Source organism: Centropristis striata, chromosome 6 (assembly GCF_030273125.1).
Source record: "Centropristis striata isolate RG_2023a ecotype Rhode Island chromosome 6, C.striata_1.0, whole genome shotgun sequence".
In the NCBI taxonomy this organism is placed as follows: domain Eukaryota; kingdom Metazoa; phylum Chordata; class Actinopteri; order Perciformes; family Serranidae; genus Centropristis; species Centropristis striata.
The window spans coordinates 19,230,916-19,251,629 of NC_081522.1; the positions used below are offsets into that span (position 1 = coordinate 19,230,916).

General features: G+C 39.1%; 1 protein-coding gene across 1 annotated transcript; it reads left to right on the forward strand.

Annotated features, from left to right (window-relative positions):
- Positions 1 to 241: 241 nt before the first annotated feature.
- On the forward strand, positions 242 to 18,496 carry LOC131973628 (immunoglobulin superfamily member 22-like). The gene is made up of 25 exons (XM_059335675.1): positions 242 to 425; positions 1,734 to 1,868; positions 2,599 to 2,735; positions 4,126 to 4,225; positions 4,342 to 4,378; positions 4,702 to 4,873; positions 5,124 to 5,237; positions 5,344 to 5,506; positions 6,546 to 6,658; positions 6,875 to 7,037; positions 8,138 to 8,422; positions 8,529 to 8,653; positions 11,131 to 11,272; positions 11,498 to 11,705; positions 12,183 to 12,271; positions 12,353 to 12,655; positions 13,165 to 13,338; positions 13,540 to 13,668; positions 13,773 to 14,069; positions 14,147 to 14,235; positions 14,347 to 14,539; positions 15,807 to 16,109; positions 16,514 to 16,662; positions 16,794 to 16,974; positions 18,056 to 18,496. Exons 1-25 carry the CDS (start codon positions 242 to 244, stop codon positions 18,121 to 18,123), a joined length of 4,053 nt encoding a protein of 1,350 aa, XP_059191658.1. The 3' UTR covers positions 18,124 to 18,496.
- The last annotated feature ends 2,218 nt before the right edge of the window (positions 18,497 to 20,714 follow it).

Consider the following 20,714-nt stretch of genomic DNA (forward strand, 5'->3'; position numbering starts at 1 on the left):
CACAATGTTTGAGCACACTATAGGATATTAGCTGTATCAGAGTGAGTTTAGAGAGGATGTTTGCCTTTTGTCTCCCTGCTCCCTCTTATCTACTGGAGGGAATATTAAGACTACAACATCTTGTGCACAACAAGACCCAGTGAAAATACGACTCAAATTAGTATTTTCTGCTAAAACTATAATTTAACATCCCTAATTGTGTCTGTCACAGCCAGGCACACAGCGGCACCACCTTATCATCATGGCAGCAGAGCACATCCAGGCCACTGGGGGCAGAATGGAGCAGATGGAGCAGCATATGGGTCAGGTGAGGCAGATGTCAGATATGCAAATGTCCTCCTCATCCACCTCCTCCACCTTTACCTCCTCCATGAGCTCCACCAAGCTGCGGAAAGTCTCTCAGGGCTTGTCAAGGACCATGGAAGGTAGGATTTATCTACCAAAATCATCTTCTCCCCATCTGCCATGTTTCAATTTAATTATGGGGCACGGCATGAGGGACACTGTTGAAGTCATCATTACAATGAGAAAAAGTGTCATAATTGTTTAATTCATTCATTCATTCTCCTTAACCGCTTATCTGCACTGTAGCCAATCAGAGCGAGAGGCGGGGAACACCCTGTATAGAGTTACCAATTAAGCCTAAGTGCATGTTTTTGGACTGTGGGAGGAAGCCGGAGTACCCAGTGAGAACCCACGCTGACATGGGGAGAACATGCAAACTCTACGTGGTACTTACCACTTCACCATTGTGTAGCCACATAATTGTTTTTATATAAGTTTACATTTAAATAGTAGCTTTAATTAACATTTCTTATCTATCACACTATGCAGAACATTGTGTTTTTATGCTTTAAGGTCCCATATTGTAAGAAAAGTTTGTTTCCATGTCATTTTTTTTATTATGAAGCAAGTTTAAACCCTACATAAATACTGTGAAAGTATCGAAATGCTTAATCCATGGAGAAATGCGCGCAGCATATTTAGGAACTGTGCATTTAAACGAGCCATGAGAACTTCCATAAAGTTATGATGACAACTATACTCTACTATATATAGGTAGAAAGTGAAGTGAACTGAATATGATGCAAGCAAGCAAAAAAATTAGTTTGATCACATTGTTTTCTTGTATGAAAGTCCTAACTGAGCACGAGTGATGCAGTGCAGAGCTGTGCACCGTTTTGAATTTAACTTTTGTTGGACGTCCTATTTCTGTTAATTCTGATCTTACGTGATGCGACACGATAGTCAGACTCTCGCTTGCTGTTTGGACACAGTCATACAGTCATTCCCCGGCTGCAATGATGGTTCAGATGCAGAAGACCTGGAAACACTGACCAATCTGAGCAGAATGGGTTTCAGACAAAGGGTGAATAGAGGTTTATTTAGACAGTCAGTATGAGAAAAATAATGTGTTTATTTTTTAAACATTAAAGCAGGTTAACAGTTCTAGCAGAAACACTAAATACAAGTATTAACCTGAAAAAGAGCATAACACATCCTTTTTAAACCTCAGAGCACATTGGGGACTAAGTAATGTCAGGCTGACATGTTTAGCTCCTGGCCAAATGTAGACAAACAGTAAAGCTAATTAACTACATTATTTCTGTACTACAGTGCAAAAAAAAAATGAAAGTCATAATGATAATCTCACATTTGCATGTGAGGCAGCTCACGCATCGTTTGCCTGTTTGTTCATGATTATGATGTGGATGTCCTTTATGCTCCCTTAGAGCACTCTGGGGTTCAGCGTAAGAACTCCGCTGTGGTGGAGTCCTTCAGCCAGGTGCAGAAATCCCCACAGATCCCCGAGGGAGAGTCTGTCCCAGATTTTGAGGAGAAGCTGCGCCCCGTCACTGCCCAAGAGGGTGAGGTGAACTGCTCCTTTCATCTCACAGCACCTTGAAATTTAAAGAAACGTCCTTTGCTTTCCCTAATATCTCTCTTCACATTATAAACATTTGGGCCCTTGAGAGTATGAGGGCGCTACTGTAAGCTAATTTTAGATCCTTACCCATACTTTACCCAGAAACTCTTGATGACACAAGCTAAACCCAACTGGGAAGTAGAAGTTTGCTGATATGTGTAAACTTTAGACAACCATTTGACTCTCTGGGTGAAGGTACCTCTAAATCCACTCTGATCAAAGTCCTGGCAAAGACCCCACAAAGCTGAAAGAAACTGCGATAGGTTGTGTAATGCTTACAACCTCAACTTTTCAGCTTCTGCTTTACTGGAGCCTGTTCTGCATAAAGTGGAGGTGTTTGAGCCTTAGTCACCCAGGCTCTACCTGTGAATTATAGATTAAGAGACCTCAATAGTCACAATATGCAGAACGCTGCAGAGTAGCCCACATTAGCATTCATGGGTTGACCTTAACTTACTTGTCTGAAAAGGAAAACAGGAAAAGGCAAGATCGGGGCACTTGAACTGATGTGTATTAAACATTCATTCTCATCACTCCAATTGGATTAGAGTACAGGTTTAAAAATAAGTGGATAATGCAGGAAAAGAGAAGCAGCAGTAGCTTATCTGCAGCTCACTATTCTCAAGCAGAAAACATACATGAACAACATCATCATGATCTGTCATTCATAGGTGACAATGCTGTGTTCAAGGCCAAGGTGGCGGGGAAACCTCAGCCCAGTGTTAAGTGGGAACGAGCGAGTGGGGGCCCACTGCCTGATGCCACTACATGTTTCTATGACAACATAAACAATCAGCATATACTCAAGGTTTGTCACTATAACTACACCGCATACAATGTTCCTCCATTATTGAGGTTTCTGTGTCATGAAGCAGGTTTAGGTGATATAAAAATACTGTAAAAAGTATCAAAATGCTCAGTCGACTGTGAATGCACACAGCCCATATTAAGAAACTGTGACTTAAAATATACGACGTATTGGTAAAAAAAGTGTAGATACAGTGTTGTTGCAGCCATTCCCAGGCAGCAATGATGGTGCAGAGACACTGGGAAGTGGAAGACCCAGAAAAACTGACCAGTCAGAGAACATTGGGTTGTTTGGGAGATTGGGGGATTCCTGTTAAAGAGACAGGCTCTGAAAAAAAAAGAGACAGAGGGTGAATACAGGTATATTCAGAGAGACAATATGAGTAAAATAATGTGGGGTTTTTTTTCAACATTAAAGCATGTAAACATGTTCTAGTAAAAACCCAAAATGCAACTTGAAATTAAATATGTCCCCTTTAAACTGATTTTATCAACTGTTGTTAAAAAACAAACTGAACACTGTGGTTAAAGACAACAATAGTCCTGATACAAAATTAGGTTTATATCACTATAATTATTGAGTCTCCTTTACTTTCTGTTGTATATCAAAAGGTCAAATCATATTGTTCCATCGATTGTGTTGTTTGCCATAACTGCACAATGACTAATATACCTTTTTTTTTTTTTTTTGAAAATTAGCATAATTTCAGTCATGCACCTTTATTAACAGTCAGTAGGTTGTCGTGCATTGATATACTGTATTGTTATCACATCTACATAAAAATGCCATTATTTTTTCCCCAAAATGAGTGTGATTGGAGTACCACTATCATCAAGTGTTTAGTTTAATGACCCCAAGATACAGTATGTGGTCAAATAGCTTTGAAAGGTGAATGTGACCATAACAGACTGCTCTGGAGTGCAGCGGCTCTGTAAAACCTATCATTAAGCCGAGGGGCTCTGCCATCTTGGTTCTGTCAACTTAGTCTGCACACCATGCATCATGAGGAAAAGTAGATAGAAAGGGAAAAAAAACTCTCTCTGATCCTTTTATCTATAACCACTCTGGAGTGGATTTAGCGCTTTCTCTGTACCAGCCGGGGAGCTTAAGTGAAGCTTAAATAGCTATTATAAAGCAATTAACTTGTGGGTGCTGACATATGCATCTCCCCTTGCCATCTGTTTCTCTGGTGAGGGATGACTGTTAAGTTGCGGCGCTAAATGTTTACTGGTTATTCCCAGCATGGCACTGCCTCCTTCTGCTCCACATAAGTACTGCAGAGTACTAAAGTGACTGGACGATGTAATGACAGTATGACAATTTTAGATCTTACAGTAAGCAACAGAAAAGCCATTTTGATTTGTTTTATAATGAATTTCCTCCACTTTAGATTAAAAAACTGAACCTGGAGGATGCTGATGTCTACAAGTGCATCGCTTCCAACATGCATGGATATGCAATCTACTCTGTATCCCTCATTGTTAGAGAAAGTGAGTTCATATTAAACATTATGTGTACCTTTCTTAGTCCTGATAGTTATTTAAACACTTTCAGCTTAGTATATGTGCTGTTTTCACTCAGGCAAGATGCTCTGTCTTTGTTCTAGATCCAGCGTTGGACTTAAAAAAGATGCTGAAGAAACGGTAGGTAGGAACACAAGCCTGTTGTCTAATACTAGCCCTGACACTCCCAAAACCTGTCATGGTGTGGGCTTTCTTTGATCCACCCCCAGTTTTTTTTTTTTTTGCATGTATCCAGAAATATCTACAGGACGAGATCTAAAGAGATGCAATGCGTACCAGTGTTGCCTCGGGGCAGAGGAAGATGCTTTTAAGCAGTCATTGCATATATGCAAACTGTTAAACTTATTGTCAGACACACACACAAACACACACACACACACACATCAGCCTGACATAAACTTCTTGTACATGCATGTAAGCCGATTTCTTTCCTCCCTGTGCAGAAGTGTGGAAAAGAAAGAGGAGAAGAGGCCACCTACAGAGGAGGAGATGCTAAAGATCCTGGCTGGAGCTGACAAGAAGGACTACGAGAGGATATGCGCCGAGCACGGCTTCACCGACTTCAGAGGCATCCTCAAGAAGCTGAAGGAGATGAGGAAGAAAGAGGAGGTGGAGGTGGGCCTGTCATATAGAACGCTTGTTCACGTACCACAGGATCACATGAAGAGGAAAAGCTTTGGGATGTGCAGCTTAAAATAGAGCGGAATGGAAAAGGGGGGGAAAAAGTTTAATGTCATGCAGCACAGCCATGGCAACAAAAGTATGTCGCATAGCAACACTGAAGTCAACTTATGTGAAGATGGGGAAAGGAATGACATTTTTGTTGTGTTTAAAATCTATAAATAAGAGTTTGGTATTTTCCCAGATGGTACGTGTGCTGAAGCCTCTGGAGGACATCACCGCCACAGCTGACACCAACGTCGTCTTTGACACCATCCTGGAACTAAAGGATCCAAACATCCGGATGATGTGGTTTCTGGTAAATCAGATGTGTTTCAAAGTATATATAAATATATATATACATATGGTGTTTCTGTTACATAAAACACTTGCAGCTTCCCTCCTCATCTTGGCGTCTTGTTTAGGGTGCAGAGCTGCTGCGGATGCAGTACTCTCATGGGAAATACGAAGTGAAACAAAAGGGAACCAAGCACATGCTGTGCATTTCTAGCGTGAGCCTCAGTGACATGGGCACCTACACTCTGCAGGTCGCAGACAAGAAACTGTCAGCCAGACTGAACGTCATAGGCAAGTGGAGAGAACGGGACTCAAGTCCTTCCCATTGCTCATAACTCAGAGAGACATTGTCTTTATTGACTGCATTAGCTACTCTTAGTGTCACTTTTATTCACTTGTTTTATATTGTTTGACAGATAGGGACAAGTTTTATGTGAGCATAACGACCTGCATATGTGCACATCTTTCTCCCATCTCTCATTCCTTCGAAAGGACATTAAAAGATAAAATTAATAAAACCCTGTCAGGACCCTCCATATAAACTATCTTCTTCTTTTTTTATTATTTCTCCAGAATTACTACTATATTTTTTCACAAATACTTTTTCAGGAATTATCATAATGTATTTTTTTTTCCACTTACACACACTCGTTCATAAACATAAACATGTGTATGAATTAAATATTAGAAATGTATCTCATTTATTTTCCTCCAGTTTTTTGCTGTAAACACAAATTAAATTTAAGTTTTATTTATTAATTTAGTTCATTTTTTTTCAAAATGATGATTATCTTGTCATTTTTTTATTATTATTTAATTCCCCTTATAAACAGACACACACATACTTGTGCTGTACATATAGTCTCCCTTTATTAATATTGATTACACTATTTTCAGTCACCGTAACTCCAAATTGTTATCATTAGAATTGACTATTATTTCATCCCTTTTTTTTCTTGTTTTTTGGCTTGTTTTTTACGTTAGTTAGCTTGTTTGTTTATATATATATTATCATTATAGTCTTTATATTCTATATCTGTCTGCTTTTGCCCTAATAAAAAAGGAAAATACAGAAGAAAAAAAAGAGATAAAAATGAATAATTCTAAAGTTTTTTCTTTATCAGTCAGAGATGTTTTTCTCTCTTCTGGGTTTTTTTCTTACTCGTCTCATATTTCAACAACCACATATCAAAGTGCCAGACGTGTTTTGTTGCTTACAAATCCTGTTGTTTGGCGTTGAATCTTTTTCATTGAGGTGTTCATGCGATTTAGTCCATACACTTTAGATTCCATGACTAGAATGCCCTTTTCTCTCCTGTCTCTCTTTCAGTCGAACCTCTGAAATTCTTGTCTGACTTAAAACCAAAGAAAGTGACAGAGCGCGAGACTGCCACGTTTGAGGTCCGTCTCTCCAAGAAGGCCGACGCTCCCCTCGTCTGGAAGGTTTATATGTGACTCAAAAAAAAACATTTTTACATAAGCAAATAATATCCCATCTAGGGTGTGATTTAAGAGGCCTTCACCATCTAGGTAACACAGATGAAAGGAACACACAAGTGTATGTCTGACAACTTTCTAGGAAGATGTGAACACCTGGGAAATACATTGAAAAAGCAATATGGAAATTGTTTTCCCAGAAGTGTTTGTGTATTTTTTCAGGTAAAAGATAAGGAGGTAAAAAGAGATGAAAAGTTTGACGTGTCCCTGTCTGAGGATGGTCTGACCTACACACTGAAGATAAAGGATGTGAAAGTCAGTGACACTGGAGACTACACCATCAGCATCGGAGACCTCACCGCCACCGTGCCGCTCTTCATCGAACGTACTGATAACACTATTTTATAGGCTTCACCCTCACAAAAAACTTTTTTATTACACTTTGTTATGTTTTGTTTTTCCCATAAGGGCTGTGTCTTCTTGTTTTACTGGAGCTCACATTTCTAAGGAAACAAACTTCCCCCTTTAGACTCAGTGGAGATGAGCAGTTACTGTTTTTTTACCTCCCCTGAGATTAGAGGCTTCATTCCTTCATAGCGATGCTAAACAACATCATCTTCCCTCTATCTTCCAAATGAAGACGTATGGGTAGCATAATAAATCCTCCCTCCTAGTGCCGAGTTGAAAGTAATCCAACCAAATCCCTCCTCACAACAAGCTCATTTATTACGCCTGTGTCTAACAAGATGCTTACTTGCCCAAGGTGCAAGCTGGGGCATGTAAATATCTTCACAAGGACATGTGGCTGTCCTCTGGGGTTGCGGGAACAGAAGCATAGTAATTGAGGTTGTGTTAATTACAGTTATTCATGAGCAGACTCTATATTTCTCATTCTTTAACTGTAAGTTTATGACAAATGTCTGCTGTATGTGTTGGAAGTGAATATAAAGAAGAAATATAATAAGTAGGTGAAAAAATTCAATTATTTTCACTCCATAATCCTGTTTTTCCATTCCTGAATGTGAATAAACTCATTTAGCATGTGTTTATAGTACTGGAATTAATTAAAGAAAAAGGGTAACACTTTATAATAAGGACCTTAATAACCATTAATTAACAAGTAATAAGGCATTGTTCTTGCTTTAGATCCGGTAGTTGTAAAAAGCATAGTTAACTTATAGTTAACTTATAACAGATGAGCAATAAAGTTTATTTTAATATCAATAAGCAAACAAAATAAGATTAATAAAGGCATGGCAAAGACATAATGGGTGGGTCATAGGTGTTTGTAATGCCATTATTAACACTTATATAAGCTTATAAACACACAATAATGTTAATAAGCATATTGTAAGGGCTTACAAGGGCCTTATTACTTGTTAATTAATGGTTATTACAAGGACCTTAATATAAAGCGTTACCAAAAAAAGTTAATTTGATTGATTTATTTCCATCTATTGTGTATTTTACTTTCATTCAATCCAGGGATTCCCATTAAGTTCACCAGCCACTTGAAGAACGTCCATGCGCAGGAGAGAGGCCAGGCCCGCCTGGAGTGTGAGATGAGCTCCAAGGACGTGCACATTCGCTGGCTGAAAGACGGGTGTGACATCACGGCGAGCCGCCGTTACATTTTCATGCACGAGGGAAAGAGGGCAGAGGCGATAATTGAGGACTGTGAGCTGACAGACCAGGGGAAGTACTCGGTCATCTGCACTCAGGACAATGACTCTCACGAATACGTCAGTTCTGCCAATCTGTCCGTGGATGGTAATGATTTCTGTCCCTCTGCTTCTGTGTTTAAGGACGAACATTGAAAAATCCCTGAGTAATACATTACACCCCGGATAAGCAGATGTTCTTTGTGTGTTGCCAGAGCGTTTTGCCTCAGTGAAGAGGGGTATGTCAGATGCTAAGTGTCCTACAGGCTCCCCTGCAGAGCTGTGTGTTGTCCTTGATGATGAGAAGGTGGATGGAGTGTGGCTGAAAGATGGAGTGGAGGTAAGAGATGTTGCCGGTTGAAAGTGTTGGAGTTATCCTGTTTGTCCTCAAATGCAGCCTGTCAGTTAATGTGGCAAGTTTTAGTTGCAAGTAGTTTTTTTCACTCTCATATATAAAGGTCATGCAAACACTTGGCAGTAGTGGAGCTCTAGTTATGGCAATGTCCTTCTGTCAGTCCACTGCTTTAGTCTGACTGAATTACCTCAACAGCTTTTAGAGGGATTGCCATTAAAATCTGTACAGACATTCAGGGTGATAGATGATGAATCCTTCTAACTTTGGTGACTCCCTAACATTTCCTTTAGCAATAAACGGTGGCTGAAATTTGTTTATTTTTGTGAAATATCAACATGTTTAACTAGTCACTTGCAAAAATGTCTCAAAGTTTTATCAGGTAAAGTTTCAATCAGAAATATCTCAATTTCATTCTCTTTGGTGACACCTACGGTGATAAGTGGTGATTGCAGGTGTGTTTTTGGATGTCACTTGTTTCTGAAGTTTTATCATCCGTTTTCATTTGTATCCTCTTTGTTTGTTCAGCCATAGTAACCATTAGTTGCAATGCTAGCAGAGACTGTAACATCACACTGCTTCACACACGTGAGTTGAAGAGCAACTCAAAATATTAGTACCCAGTAAATACAGAGGTTAACAATTTACCTCCCTGCACATGATCAATTCCAAACTCAACTCAGTGAAAAAGACACTCTTAAAAAAATGGTAATGCTAATTTAAATGATATCCTCAACTAAACTAAAACGAAACACATGATCTCAAATAGTATGCTGCGTTCTCCTTGGTCATATATATGTATATATATATATATATATATATATATATATATACAGTACAGGCCAAAAGTTTGGACACACCTTCTCATTCAATGCGTTTTTCTTTATTTTCATGACTATTTACTGATGTTATGTACTTAACGAAAAAAGTGTGAAATAACTGAAAACATGTCTTGTATTTTAGATTCCTCAAAGTCACCACCCTTTGCTTACTAGAATATAAGACATGTTTTCAGTTATTTCACACTTTTTTGTTAAGTACATAATTCCACATGTGTTCATTAATAGTTTTGATGAATTTACAATGTCAATAGTCATGAAAATAAAGGAAACGCATTGAATGAGAAGGTGTGTCCAAACTTTTGGCCTGTACTATATATATATATATATATATATATATATATGTATATATATACAGTGCAGGCCAAAAGTTTGGACACACCCATCTCATTCAATGCGTTTTTTTTTATTTTCATAACTATTGACATTGTAGATTCTCACTGAAGGCAAAACTGAGGTGTGTCCAAACTTTTGGCCTGTACTGTATAGTATATACTATATATATATAGTTTCATATAGTTTCATGACAGTGTGGAAAACACCAAAACAATTAGAAAACATTTTGGTGATAGTGCAAAGCACAATGCACATACTGTATAATAGACTTACTCCTTAGCATACAAAAATATATACTACAAAGCTCAGAGGTACAGATCAGGACTGAATGATAAAGAAATTGAACACAAAAAGAATCTATAAAGTTCTGTTCACATCGAAAAGATTCAATGCATGTATCAAACACATGGTCTGAAATGGCTAATGACTCATTATACAGCACAACTTGACCTAAATCCAGAATGATCAAAGTCCTCAAAGCTGCTAGCAGACCTGCACACTCATTCAGGTGACTGAACTAACACGTCATAATCCACAGGTCTTCAGATTCTGTTCCTGCTCACTATAACATCAGCAGCAACACAACAGCTTTATTATGCAGGCAAACCAAGCACAGCACATTATAACATCAACCACTGCACATCAGAGAGTGAAACAGAGGTGAACGTCACCGTGAGCGTTAACTATTTAGCAGCAGCACCAGCAGTCCGGAGCAGTATTATGTTGCTAAAAGCACAATTTGGAGGTGACGCTAAGATCAAACCTGGTGATCAATTACTCTTACAGACTCAACATATTAACGTTGCCGCCGTGTGTCTGCAGAGTCCTGCGTCACAGCTGCAGGTTAGCGAAACCATAGACTGTATATGAGCAAAACAGATGACCCTTCACCTGCCACAGGTCATCATGTGACGTAAATTAACTGACAGCAGCCAGGTCATTTTATTCATAGCTAAATTATCAATAATTACTTAATGATGGTCAGGGGCAGCCATTGACAAAAAAATAGAAATATATCAAATAGAAGAAAATAAAATTGATTCATATATTTAAATTATTTAGATTATTAAGTTCTATTACCCAAAAACGATTATTTTCAATTAACACATAATATACATGTTACGTTTGGAAGATCTCAGAGCAGACATTGACAAAAAAAATAAAAATACATCAAAAGAAAATAAACTTCATTCATGTATTTAAATGATTTAGATTATTTCTATTAAGTTATATTACCCAAAAACACTTTTATTTTTCATCAACACATAATAAACATGTTACGTTTGGCAGATCTCGGAGCTGAGGGGGGTTCAGGTGGTCAAACAGGGAGCTGTCCACAAACTGATCTTCTCAGGTGTGACTGATACTCATGAGGGCAAGTACACCTTCAGAGCCAAGGGAGCTGAGAGCGAGGCAGTACTCACCGTTGCAGGTGTGTGTTAGTGTTTGATATCTGTGCATGTATTCACATTTGTAGGATATACTTACTGGAAGAAGCTTCATGCCATTGTGATGGAAACAAATGTTTTGTTCATATTTAAATCCAGACAGTGACATTTTTTAAATTATACACACTAATGCTATCAAACCCTAACCCTGTACTTAAAACAAATATGAACAAATCAATAAAAATCACATCCCTAACCCTTATTTCCAGACCCTCCAGAGATTGATTCCTCTGTTCTGGACTTGTTGGCCGCCCGACCTGTGACTGTGAAGGCCGGCCAGACAGCCACCATTAAGATCCCCTTCAAAGGCAAACCGCCTCCCAAGGTCACCTGGTACAAGGACGGCATGGAGGTGATGGAGGACGAGAGGACCAAGGTGGAGAGGACAGCTGACGGCACCTCGCTGGTACTCAGCAGGTGGGTGAGCAAAGATATGTAGTGATCTCTTTTTAAAAAGGTCAAACACAAATTAAATGCCAGATATACAGTACAGGCCAAAAGTTTGGACACACCCATCTCATTCAATGCGTTTTTCTTTATTTTCATGACTATTTACATTGTAGATTCTCACTGAAGGCATCAAAACTATGAATGAACACGTATGGAATTATGTACTTAACAAAAAAAGTGTGAAATAACTGAAAACATGTCTTGTATTTTAGATTCCTCAAAGTAACCACCCTTTGCTTACTAGAATATAAGACATGATTTCAGTTATTTCACACTTTTTTGTTAAGTACATAATTCCACATGTGTTCATTAATAGTTTTGATGAATTTACAATGTCAATAGTCATGAAAATAAAGGAAACACATTGAATGAGAAGGTGTGTCCAAACTTTTGGCCTGTACTGTACATCTCTAAACATTTTTTCTCACTGTGCCTGTTTACAAGATGTGTGCGAGAAGACAGTGGAGCAGTTATGCTCCGTCTGAAGAGTGACTGTGGCTCTGCAGTTGCCAACCTGCACCTCAATGTGATTGGTGGGTGACAATGCAAGTTAAAACAGTTCTCATTAACGCAAATTTGAAATGCTTAATGCATGTTTGTATCACATTCCCCAGACCATCCTAAGCCACCTCAAGGGAAAGTAGAGTTCCCCGAGTTATCAGGAAAGTGTATCAAGATGAAGTGGAAGGCTCCGCGGGACAATGGGGGTAAGCAGTTGACCAGCTTTGTGATTGAACGGCGTGTGGCAGGGAAGAAGTCCTGGAACAGGGTTGGTGAAGTTGACAGCAGTACTACAGTCTTCAGTGATGACAAAGTGGAGGAAGGCCAGGCCTACCAGTATCGTATCAGGGCTGTTAACATGGAGGGGATGAGCGATCCTCTGGAGACGGAGGAGGTGCGCGCTGGAGAACCTGTAGGTGAGCACTAATACTATATAATGCTATAATAATCAAAATCATCTCTCATCATAGTTAACTTTGTCTGTATTATCTTCTCAGCCATTAACATTATCATGTCATCGTTAAATTCACCTTCTTTACCATGGATGGATTATTGTATGGGCCCACTGGGCAAAAACCCAGGGGGCAAAAGTATTAGAAACCCCCCACCCACCCCCACCCCAACCACCGTCACCTAAAAAGTTTCCCTGAAATAGATAAAAAAGAAAATTACAAAGAGGTGCAAAAAATTACAAAGAGACACAAAAAAACTACAAAGAGACACAAAACACTACAAAGAGACACAAAAAAACTACAAAGAGACACAACAAAAGACAACGAGATGCCAAACAGCTGCAAAGACATACAAAAAAACAACAAAAAGACATACAACCATTGTCTATTAATCTGTTCATGTCCTTTACCAGCTCCCTTTTCATCATATGTTGTATTTGAAAACATTTCCCTTTTTAAATCAACCTACCCAGAGCCTCCAGGCACGGCGTCCCAGCCCCAGGTGTCGAACATAACCAAGAACTCCATGACAGTGAGCTGGACACCTCCTGCACACGACGGGGGAGCCCCGGTGCTGGGCTACAACGTGGAGAGGAGGAAGAAGGGGAGTAACATGTGGTTACAAGTCAACAAGGAGATGCTCACAGGTCAGACTATCACTGTTATGTTTTGTGGTCATATTGGTATTGATTTGCTATTTCTACGTTTCATTTTTTTTGGTCCAGATAGTCCTGGTACAGTGGTTAACATGTTATTCTATACATGAAACCTGTATGGTTTTGTATGGACTGTCAGCACAAACATGCTCTTTTTCTAGTTGCATTTTAATGTCTCTGTATTATTTTCAGATACGAAATTCATGGCAGAAGGGCTGGTGGATGGTGTGGAGTATGAGTTCAGAGTTGTCAGTGTAAACAGGGCTGGAGCAGGCAGTCCCAGCACCATCTCTAATGCTGTCCTGGCCAAAGACCCAATAAGTGAGTCTTTCACTGCCGACTTTGTTTTCTTCCCATCATTCCCCATCTGCATCCATAATATCTAGACTAATCTAACATATAAAACACTGTCTTTTCTCTTATAGGAGCTCCTGGCCTGGTGAGGAACCTGTCTGTGTATGATTCCACAAACTCCTCCATTTCTCTGAGGTGGACTCCTCCAGAGCAGGGAGATGTGCCCTCAGGTTACATCCTAGAGGTCCGCTCTGAAGATGCCAAAGAGTGGACGAAGGCCACCAAGATCCCAATCGCTGGCACTGCCTTCAATGTTGGAGGACTTCAAGAGCGGAAAAAGTACCACTTCCGTATCCGGGCTGTCAATGAAGGAGGCGTGGGGGAACCTATGGAGCTGTCGGAGGGTGTACTGGCCATACCTCCACCTGGTAATATACCACCTCTTCTCATGTAGTCTCCTTTTTCATTTACTTGGTTTACTTGAACGTTTTTTTTCCACATTCAGTGGCACCCAGGTTTGACCTCGAGGGGAAGCTGAAGAACCAGTTGGTGGTGCGAGCTGGAGCTGCACTTTGCCTTCAGATCAGCTTCACTGTGAGACTCTGATCATCTACTTAGAATTTAGTGATGTTAAACCACCAGACAGCAGCATGCTGCACTTATCAAATACATTCTTACCCCTCAGTTCTTACTTCACCCTCACAGGCTTCACCTCCTCCAGTGGTAACCTGGTTAAAGAATGGCATCATCACTTCAGGTCGGGAAGTCATCACCAAGAGCCAGAATCACTCCCAGTTTCTTATTTCCACCTCTCAGCGATCTGACTCTGGCGTCTACCGTGTACACCTGCAGAACGACAATGGAGAGGCTCACTATGACGTCAATGTCAGGGTTACAGGTAATTGACAAAGGCTTGATTCTACATGCATCTAGTCTTTATTTGTATGCTCCTTTTTGCACATTTATAAACTTTATGTTCCACAATGGAGTTTCTCCAAATCTGATTCAATAAATCTACAACTCCCTCCAAGCACCAGGCAAACGCCTGGTGCTTGGAGTTTCCTTCAACTGATTTATTTTGAGCGTCATTCATCCATCTCAAAATCCACCGTGAAAACTGCACATAAATTATAATGAAATAAAGGTTACATCAAATTCACAAACATTACATTCCACAAAGCACAAAGTAAAATACACTCTCAGAAAATAGAGTACAGAATTGTACCTTTAAGGGTACAATGGCTTGTCACTGGGGCAGTACCCTCAGAAGGTACTTTTTTGTACCCTTATTTTGAAGTACAAAAATGGACCTTTAAAAAAGGTACAAAATTAGCCTTTATAGGGTACAGTATTGTACCAGTATTTAATTTTATATATTTTTGTGTATCTACATTATACAAAAGACAAATAAGTTTTCACTTTATCAGAATGTTTTTTTTTTATTTTCACATTTCATTTTCATTTAACTAAACAATGTAAAATTGTTTAAAATTAAAAAAGTAGAACTAACCTACTGCTGAAGAAAGACTAAATAATTATTTAAACAATAATTAATATTTAGGCTACTGTCATTTGTAGAGCCTAACACAGATTGTCTATTGTACCCCAGCATGTAAAAGGAAGGGTACATTTATGTACCTTTTACCACTTGGGTACCCATATTTACCTTTTTGGCCCTCAAAAAGGTACATATAGGTACCTTAAGGTCCAATAATAGGCCCTAGGGGGTACATTAGTGTAGATTGTACCTCGGGGGACAAAAAAGGACTCGTATTGTACCCCTTTTTCTGAGAGTGTACAGATAAATGAAACAAAATACCTTGTTGGCTGCATGCTACATAAAGGGAATTATATTTCATCCTTAGTCTTCTTCATATTAATGATCAGTCTCTCTTGACAAACAATTCCATCTGAACCATTGTTCATGCTTCCCGGGAATTCTGCTCTACCACACAAGCACCCGAGAGCAGCCAAACGAGACTTGGGTGACTTAGTTCACCTTCAAAATAAAAGCATTATAATGTATACCAAATAAAATAACATTTAAAGAAACAAATACAACTTAAATTAATTCCTTTATCTGTTGCAATAAATTGGCAACAGTTACAAAATCAAATATTTCTCCTCCTCAACACTGTCCTTCTGTACTCACCTCTGCTCCTTAGACTTTCCTCGACCCCCTAAGAACCTCCGCCTAGAAGAGGAGGTTCCGGGCACGGTGACCCTGCAGTGGGATCACACCCCAGATCTGGCTGACGATGACCAGGGAGCAAATTACATCATCCTCAAACGTGACACCAGCACTACCTCCTGGTTCACTGTGGCCGAGCGAGTCTTCAGCAGCAAGTACACCGTCACCGGGCTGCTCCCCGGGAGGAAGTACTTCTTCCGAGTCATTGCTCAGAACTCTATCGGAGACAGCGATCCTCTGGACTCAAAGGAACCTTTCATCATCGCCAAGGAGAAAGGTGACAAGGGAAGATGTTTGATTTCAGCATTATCGACCAGCATGTTGAGTTTATTTATTTATTTATTCATTTGTATATTTCTATAGCACCTTTCAAAACCAGGGTTACAAGGTGCTTTACAAAGTACATTATCATGGAGGCAATACAACAGTTAAAACAAAAATAACAGAACATCATCAAAAATAGTGAACAAGCAAAAATAATAGAATACAAAATGAAAATATGTGTAAGAACGTTGCACAAATGCCAGTCTGTACAAGTGGGTTTTTAAAAGTTTTTTAAAATGATACACAGACTCAGCTGCTCTGATACTGAGGGGGAGCTTGTTCCACAGCGTTGGAGCTAAGACAGTAAAGGCGTGATCTTAATACTCATGTGCTTGTATTTGTTTCTGTGTGTCTAAGAGTGCATCAGCAGCCTTCGCTTGAGGGAATATGTCTCAAAATCACGTCAGGTGAAACCAACTTTCCTGCTGCCACTGAAGGACCACGCTGTTCGCAGAGGCCATGACTGCACCATGAGCTGTGCCTACCAAGGCATGCCAACACCACAGGTATGAAGGCTATCGGTGCGGTGCATCTACTTTTAACATCTGTGCATGAATGAAACATTTATGTGTACTGTCTTTTCTGTTTATGTCATCCCCCTACTCCCAAAAGTAATAATATTGACTTTCCTGCACAGGCCTGCTGGTATAAAGGGGAATCGAGGATCTCTGACTCCCTGCGGTTTTGGCGCAACACAGCTAACGGAGTGTGCACCCTGGTCATCCCCACATGTGGAGACAGAGATGGAGGAGAATACACACTGGTGCTGGAGAACCCGCTGGGGACGGCCAGGTGTTCCTGCACCCTCGTCATATACGGTAGGTTTCTAGAGAGAGAGACAGAGAGAGAGAGAGAGAGAGTGTTGTTTTTTTTTTTTTTTTTTTCTTCTTTGCTGGGACAGTTAGATTGTATGAATAGATTGATTGTAATTCAATTATTGTAAATATTTCTTTCTTTTATTGTTATTAGTTTTTCTTTTCTTTTAAAATGAATAATAGAATTATAATAATTTATTGTAAATATTGCTTTCCTTACTGTTATCTTTTTTTTCTGACGCTTGCTTTGGCAATATTTACAGTGTTACGTCATGCCAATAAAGCCAATTGAATTGAGAGAGAGAGAGAGAGAGAGAGAGAGAGAGAGAGAGAGAGAGAGAGAGAGAGAGAGAGAGAGAGAGAATGGGGGAAGGAGACAAATGGAAAGATTGTTTAATAGAAAAAAATAGAAATTTGTTAGTAAATATTTTACTTAGTTATTTTACTGTTTAAAAAAACAATAAAATGATAAAAAAAAAAAAATAATGTCTACTAATGTTTTAACATGCTGGTATTTGTCAATTATTACCAACATCTTTTGTAAACCTATAAAACATTTTTAGATGATTATTATAAAGTTGCAACTGATGATTATAATAACTTGGTTAATTGCATTAAAAACAAACAAAAATAAACATTATTTAGATGTATATTATTGGTACATGATTAATCAACATTTTATAGATCAGTAATAAAATATTTAATGTGGCCAAATGAATGTAAGTTGATGCTTTATAAAGCACTTATCATCTTAATCATTTACTAATTATTATATGCATTATAAAGTAATGTTTGGTGATGTTTTACAAGCGATTTCTGTAAGGTTTACACATTACTTGGTAATAATTAAACAATTAACATAGCATATAAAATGTTTTAGTGACTGCAAAACTGTTAAAATAACACATTATAGCACATACACTTTATAAATTACTATGTTATTGTTTTGTAATAATAAAATAACAATTACCTGAAGTTAAATTAACTATAAAGTAACTGTTTATTAATGATGGTTATTATAAAAATGTTACTAAATCTGGCCTTGTTTGACTAATTTTTTATCTATATCTATGATGTCTTTCAGATAAGGATGACAAGAGTCTGTTGGAGAGCCTGACCAAGCAGGCAAACAAAGAGAAGCTGATTTTATAAGAAGTCTTCTTCAACTGTCACCATTAAGATGCACTTTGATTGACTTCCAATGGTTTTAGCTGTGATTAGAGTTTTAGGACATTAGACAGCTATAAATGAGATTTTTGATTTACTCAAACTCCAGATATTATTAACTTGTTTCTCAAAATGCTGTTTGTTTTCATCTTCCAGCTTGCCTTTAAGTTCCCCCAGCTGTGGAAATGCAATAAATTGCCACTAGATGTCAGACTTGCTCCCATCTCTGTGAAGCCATTGTGCCTTAGGAGCAGATTAATGTTTGGTGTGTTGGAGGGATTTTTCCTCATTAGTCAGCTCGCTCAGCCAGAGAGATTGTCCTTTCTCTGCAAGTCACAAATGCTTTTCACTCTATAAAGGAATTTGACTTTCATCTTTTCTCTGGGGTTTCCACTTTTTGCTCAAATACACTTGTTTGAAACAACTCAAAAATCCTGAGTTGTCTATATGTTTACTATCCTGCTGCATTTTCCTAACATCTTGGGACTATATGTAAGGAAAAAAGGCCCGTAACTGTGTGTGTGGTGGCATAAGGTTAAAGAGGCCTGACAGCCACTGTATAGGGAATTCCTCTGAGTGGTCTGCTGCTTCTTGAGAGAGTGAGTGTGGTCCGGTAAGGAGCTGCCAAACAGACAGAGAGAGGTTACGACCCCTCTCCATCCTGACGTCACCGTACTGGCTCGCACAAACATTTCTATACAGCCACCAGGGGACTGGCAGTGTCTGGTTGCCAGGTTCAAATCAATTAAGCACCAACGGGCACTAAACTTACGTCACTGGTACCTTCCGCCTCCTCACTGCTCAGCTACGGCACAATGAGGTGGAAGTAGTTTGAGGTGAAAGCCTGAATGGTCAATCTAGGTATTTGACAGGAACTAAAGGCTGCTGCACCCAAAGGGAACTGAGTGCATCTCGGATCGTTTTCCCTGACATTTTATCACGTCGCATTTATACGACTAAACCTAATGGATACATGATGAAAACCTATTAAAGGCTTTTCCAATACATAACTCGAATGAGGCAATATTGTGCAGCAGTAAGATAATTGCTGTGTCTTTCACATTTAATTGGAGATTGAGCATCATTTCATCACCTGTTTTTTTAAAGGCCATTAAAGATATGCTTCAGTTTCACAGAAGACTGAAGTTCTTTGATGGTAAGACCTTGGCTGCGAATGAATGAGACACACTAGGAGAGAACTGGCACGGTTCCCGTAAGAATAAACTAAAAGATGTGACGTGCGTGTGCATAAAAAGCAGACAGATCGAGAGAAGGCAAGAGGAAGTATTGGTAACCGTCTGGATGAGTTTCCACAGAGTTAAAGCTTGTTGAAAGCACATTTTCCACCTCGACCAGACAAAAGAGAGCAGTAGTTACTAGAACAGAGCTCTCTGTTGTCCTCCAGTCCTTTCTGCCTTAATGGCACTTTAGCTGCTGAGGGCCAACAGCTTCTGTAGAAACACAAAACACTGAACAGTTATAAATATCAGCTGACATTTTGAATTGATGCTAGGAAACAAACAGAAGGGACCAAAGGATGTAATGTTGAAGTTGCATTGTACTTGCATTTATTTTTCCAATAGATATTCACATTCATAGCAGTTTGACTACAGCAAAGAAACTATTTCATCTCTACAGTCATGAAATAATGAAATCACAAAGTGAAAATCAAGGACGACAAGGTAAATATGTAATAGAAGAAAAATAAAAGAAGAAAAAACATTTGTTCATAAAATTAAGTCAAATGATGCATTGTAATGGGCCTTCAAGAAAAATAAAAATCAACAGTTATTTGTGGAAAACAAACCCAGCTCTTTTCACAGTGGCAAATAACATTTGGGGCTGCTTTTTTCTCAAATAAAAGGATAACACTTTTTGTAAAAAGTAGAGAGATCATACATAAAGGTTTGTAACACTTCAAGAGCAATTAATGCCTTTTAAAAGAATAATTCTGATTCTCTCACACACCAACGCGCCACCTTCTTGTGCTTAAATCCTCAAAACAGTCACATCTGTTGTCTTGCTTAAAGACAGAAATGCAAAGAGTTAAAGGAGAAAGGAGCATATACTTTAAAGGATACAGTACACAACAATAATTTTCTTTAAAACACTATAGCTACTGATGTTGGACAACTATCAGTCATAAAAACACCTGGGTGTGTATTGTGCACTTTTCCATCACTGTACATGAGTGTTGACATGGATGATTCATCTCAACCTACTTGTCATGCGTGAGTAAAGACACACAAACTTTACAGCTCTATGTTCTGAATGTCACTCGCTGTGTGACGGCGGGTGCAGCACATGAACAGCTTAAAATCAAACATTAAAAGAAACAACAACAAGAGAAAACTTTCAAACAAAGAAAAGTGCCAAATTATTCAGAGGGCCGAGTGAAAACACTGGCCTGCTCTACTACAACAGCTACTGGTTTCAGTTTGTTACTCACAGCGCAGGCTGAACCTACTGGCCTCCCGCAGCTCTCTCAGGTCCCTTTTGTCTGCACGGACAAAGCTCAGAACAACAGGGCTGTTGACAGGCTGAGGTAAAGTGATGCGCCTGCTGACCTGCCATCT

What these genes read in the sequence shown, in the direction of transcription:
- LOC131973628 (XM_059335675.1), top strand. Translation starts at nt 242, where the DNA reads ATGGCAGCAGAGCACATCCAGGCCACTGGGGGCAGAATGGAGCAGATG. An exon ending in CATCATCGCCAAGGAGAAAG is followed by an intron (nt 16,110 to 16,513) that starts GTGACAAGGGAA and finishes TGTGTGTCTAAG; the next exon opens with AGTGCATCAGCAGCCTTCGC. An exon ending in AAGGCATGCCAACACCACAG is followed by an intron (nt 16,663 to 16,793) that starts GTATGAAGGCTA and finishes TTTCCTGCACAG; the next exon opens with GCCTGCTGGTATAAAGGGGA.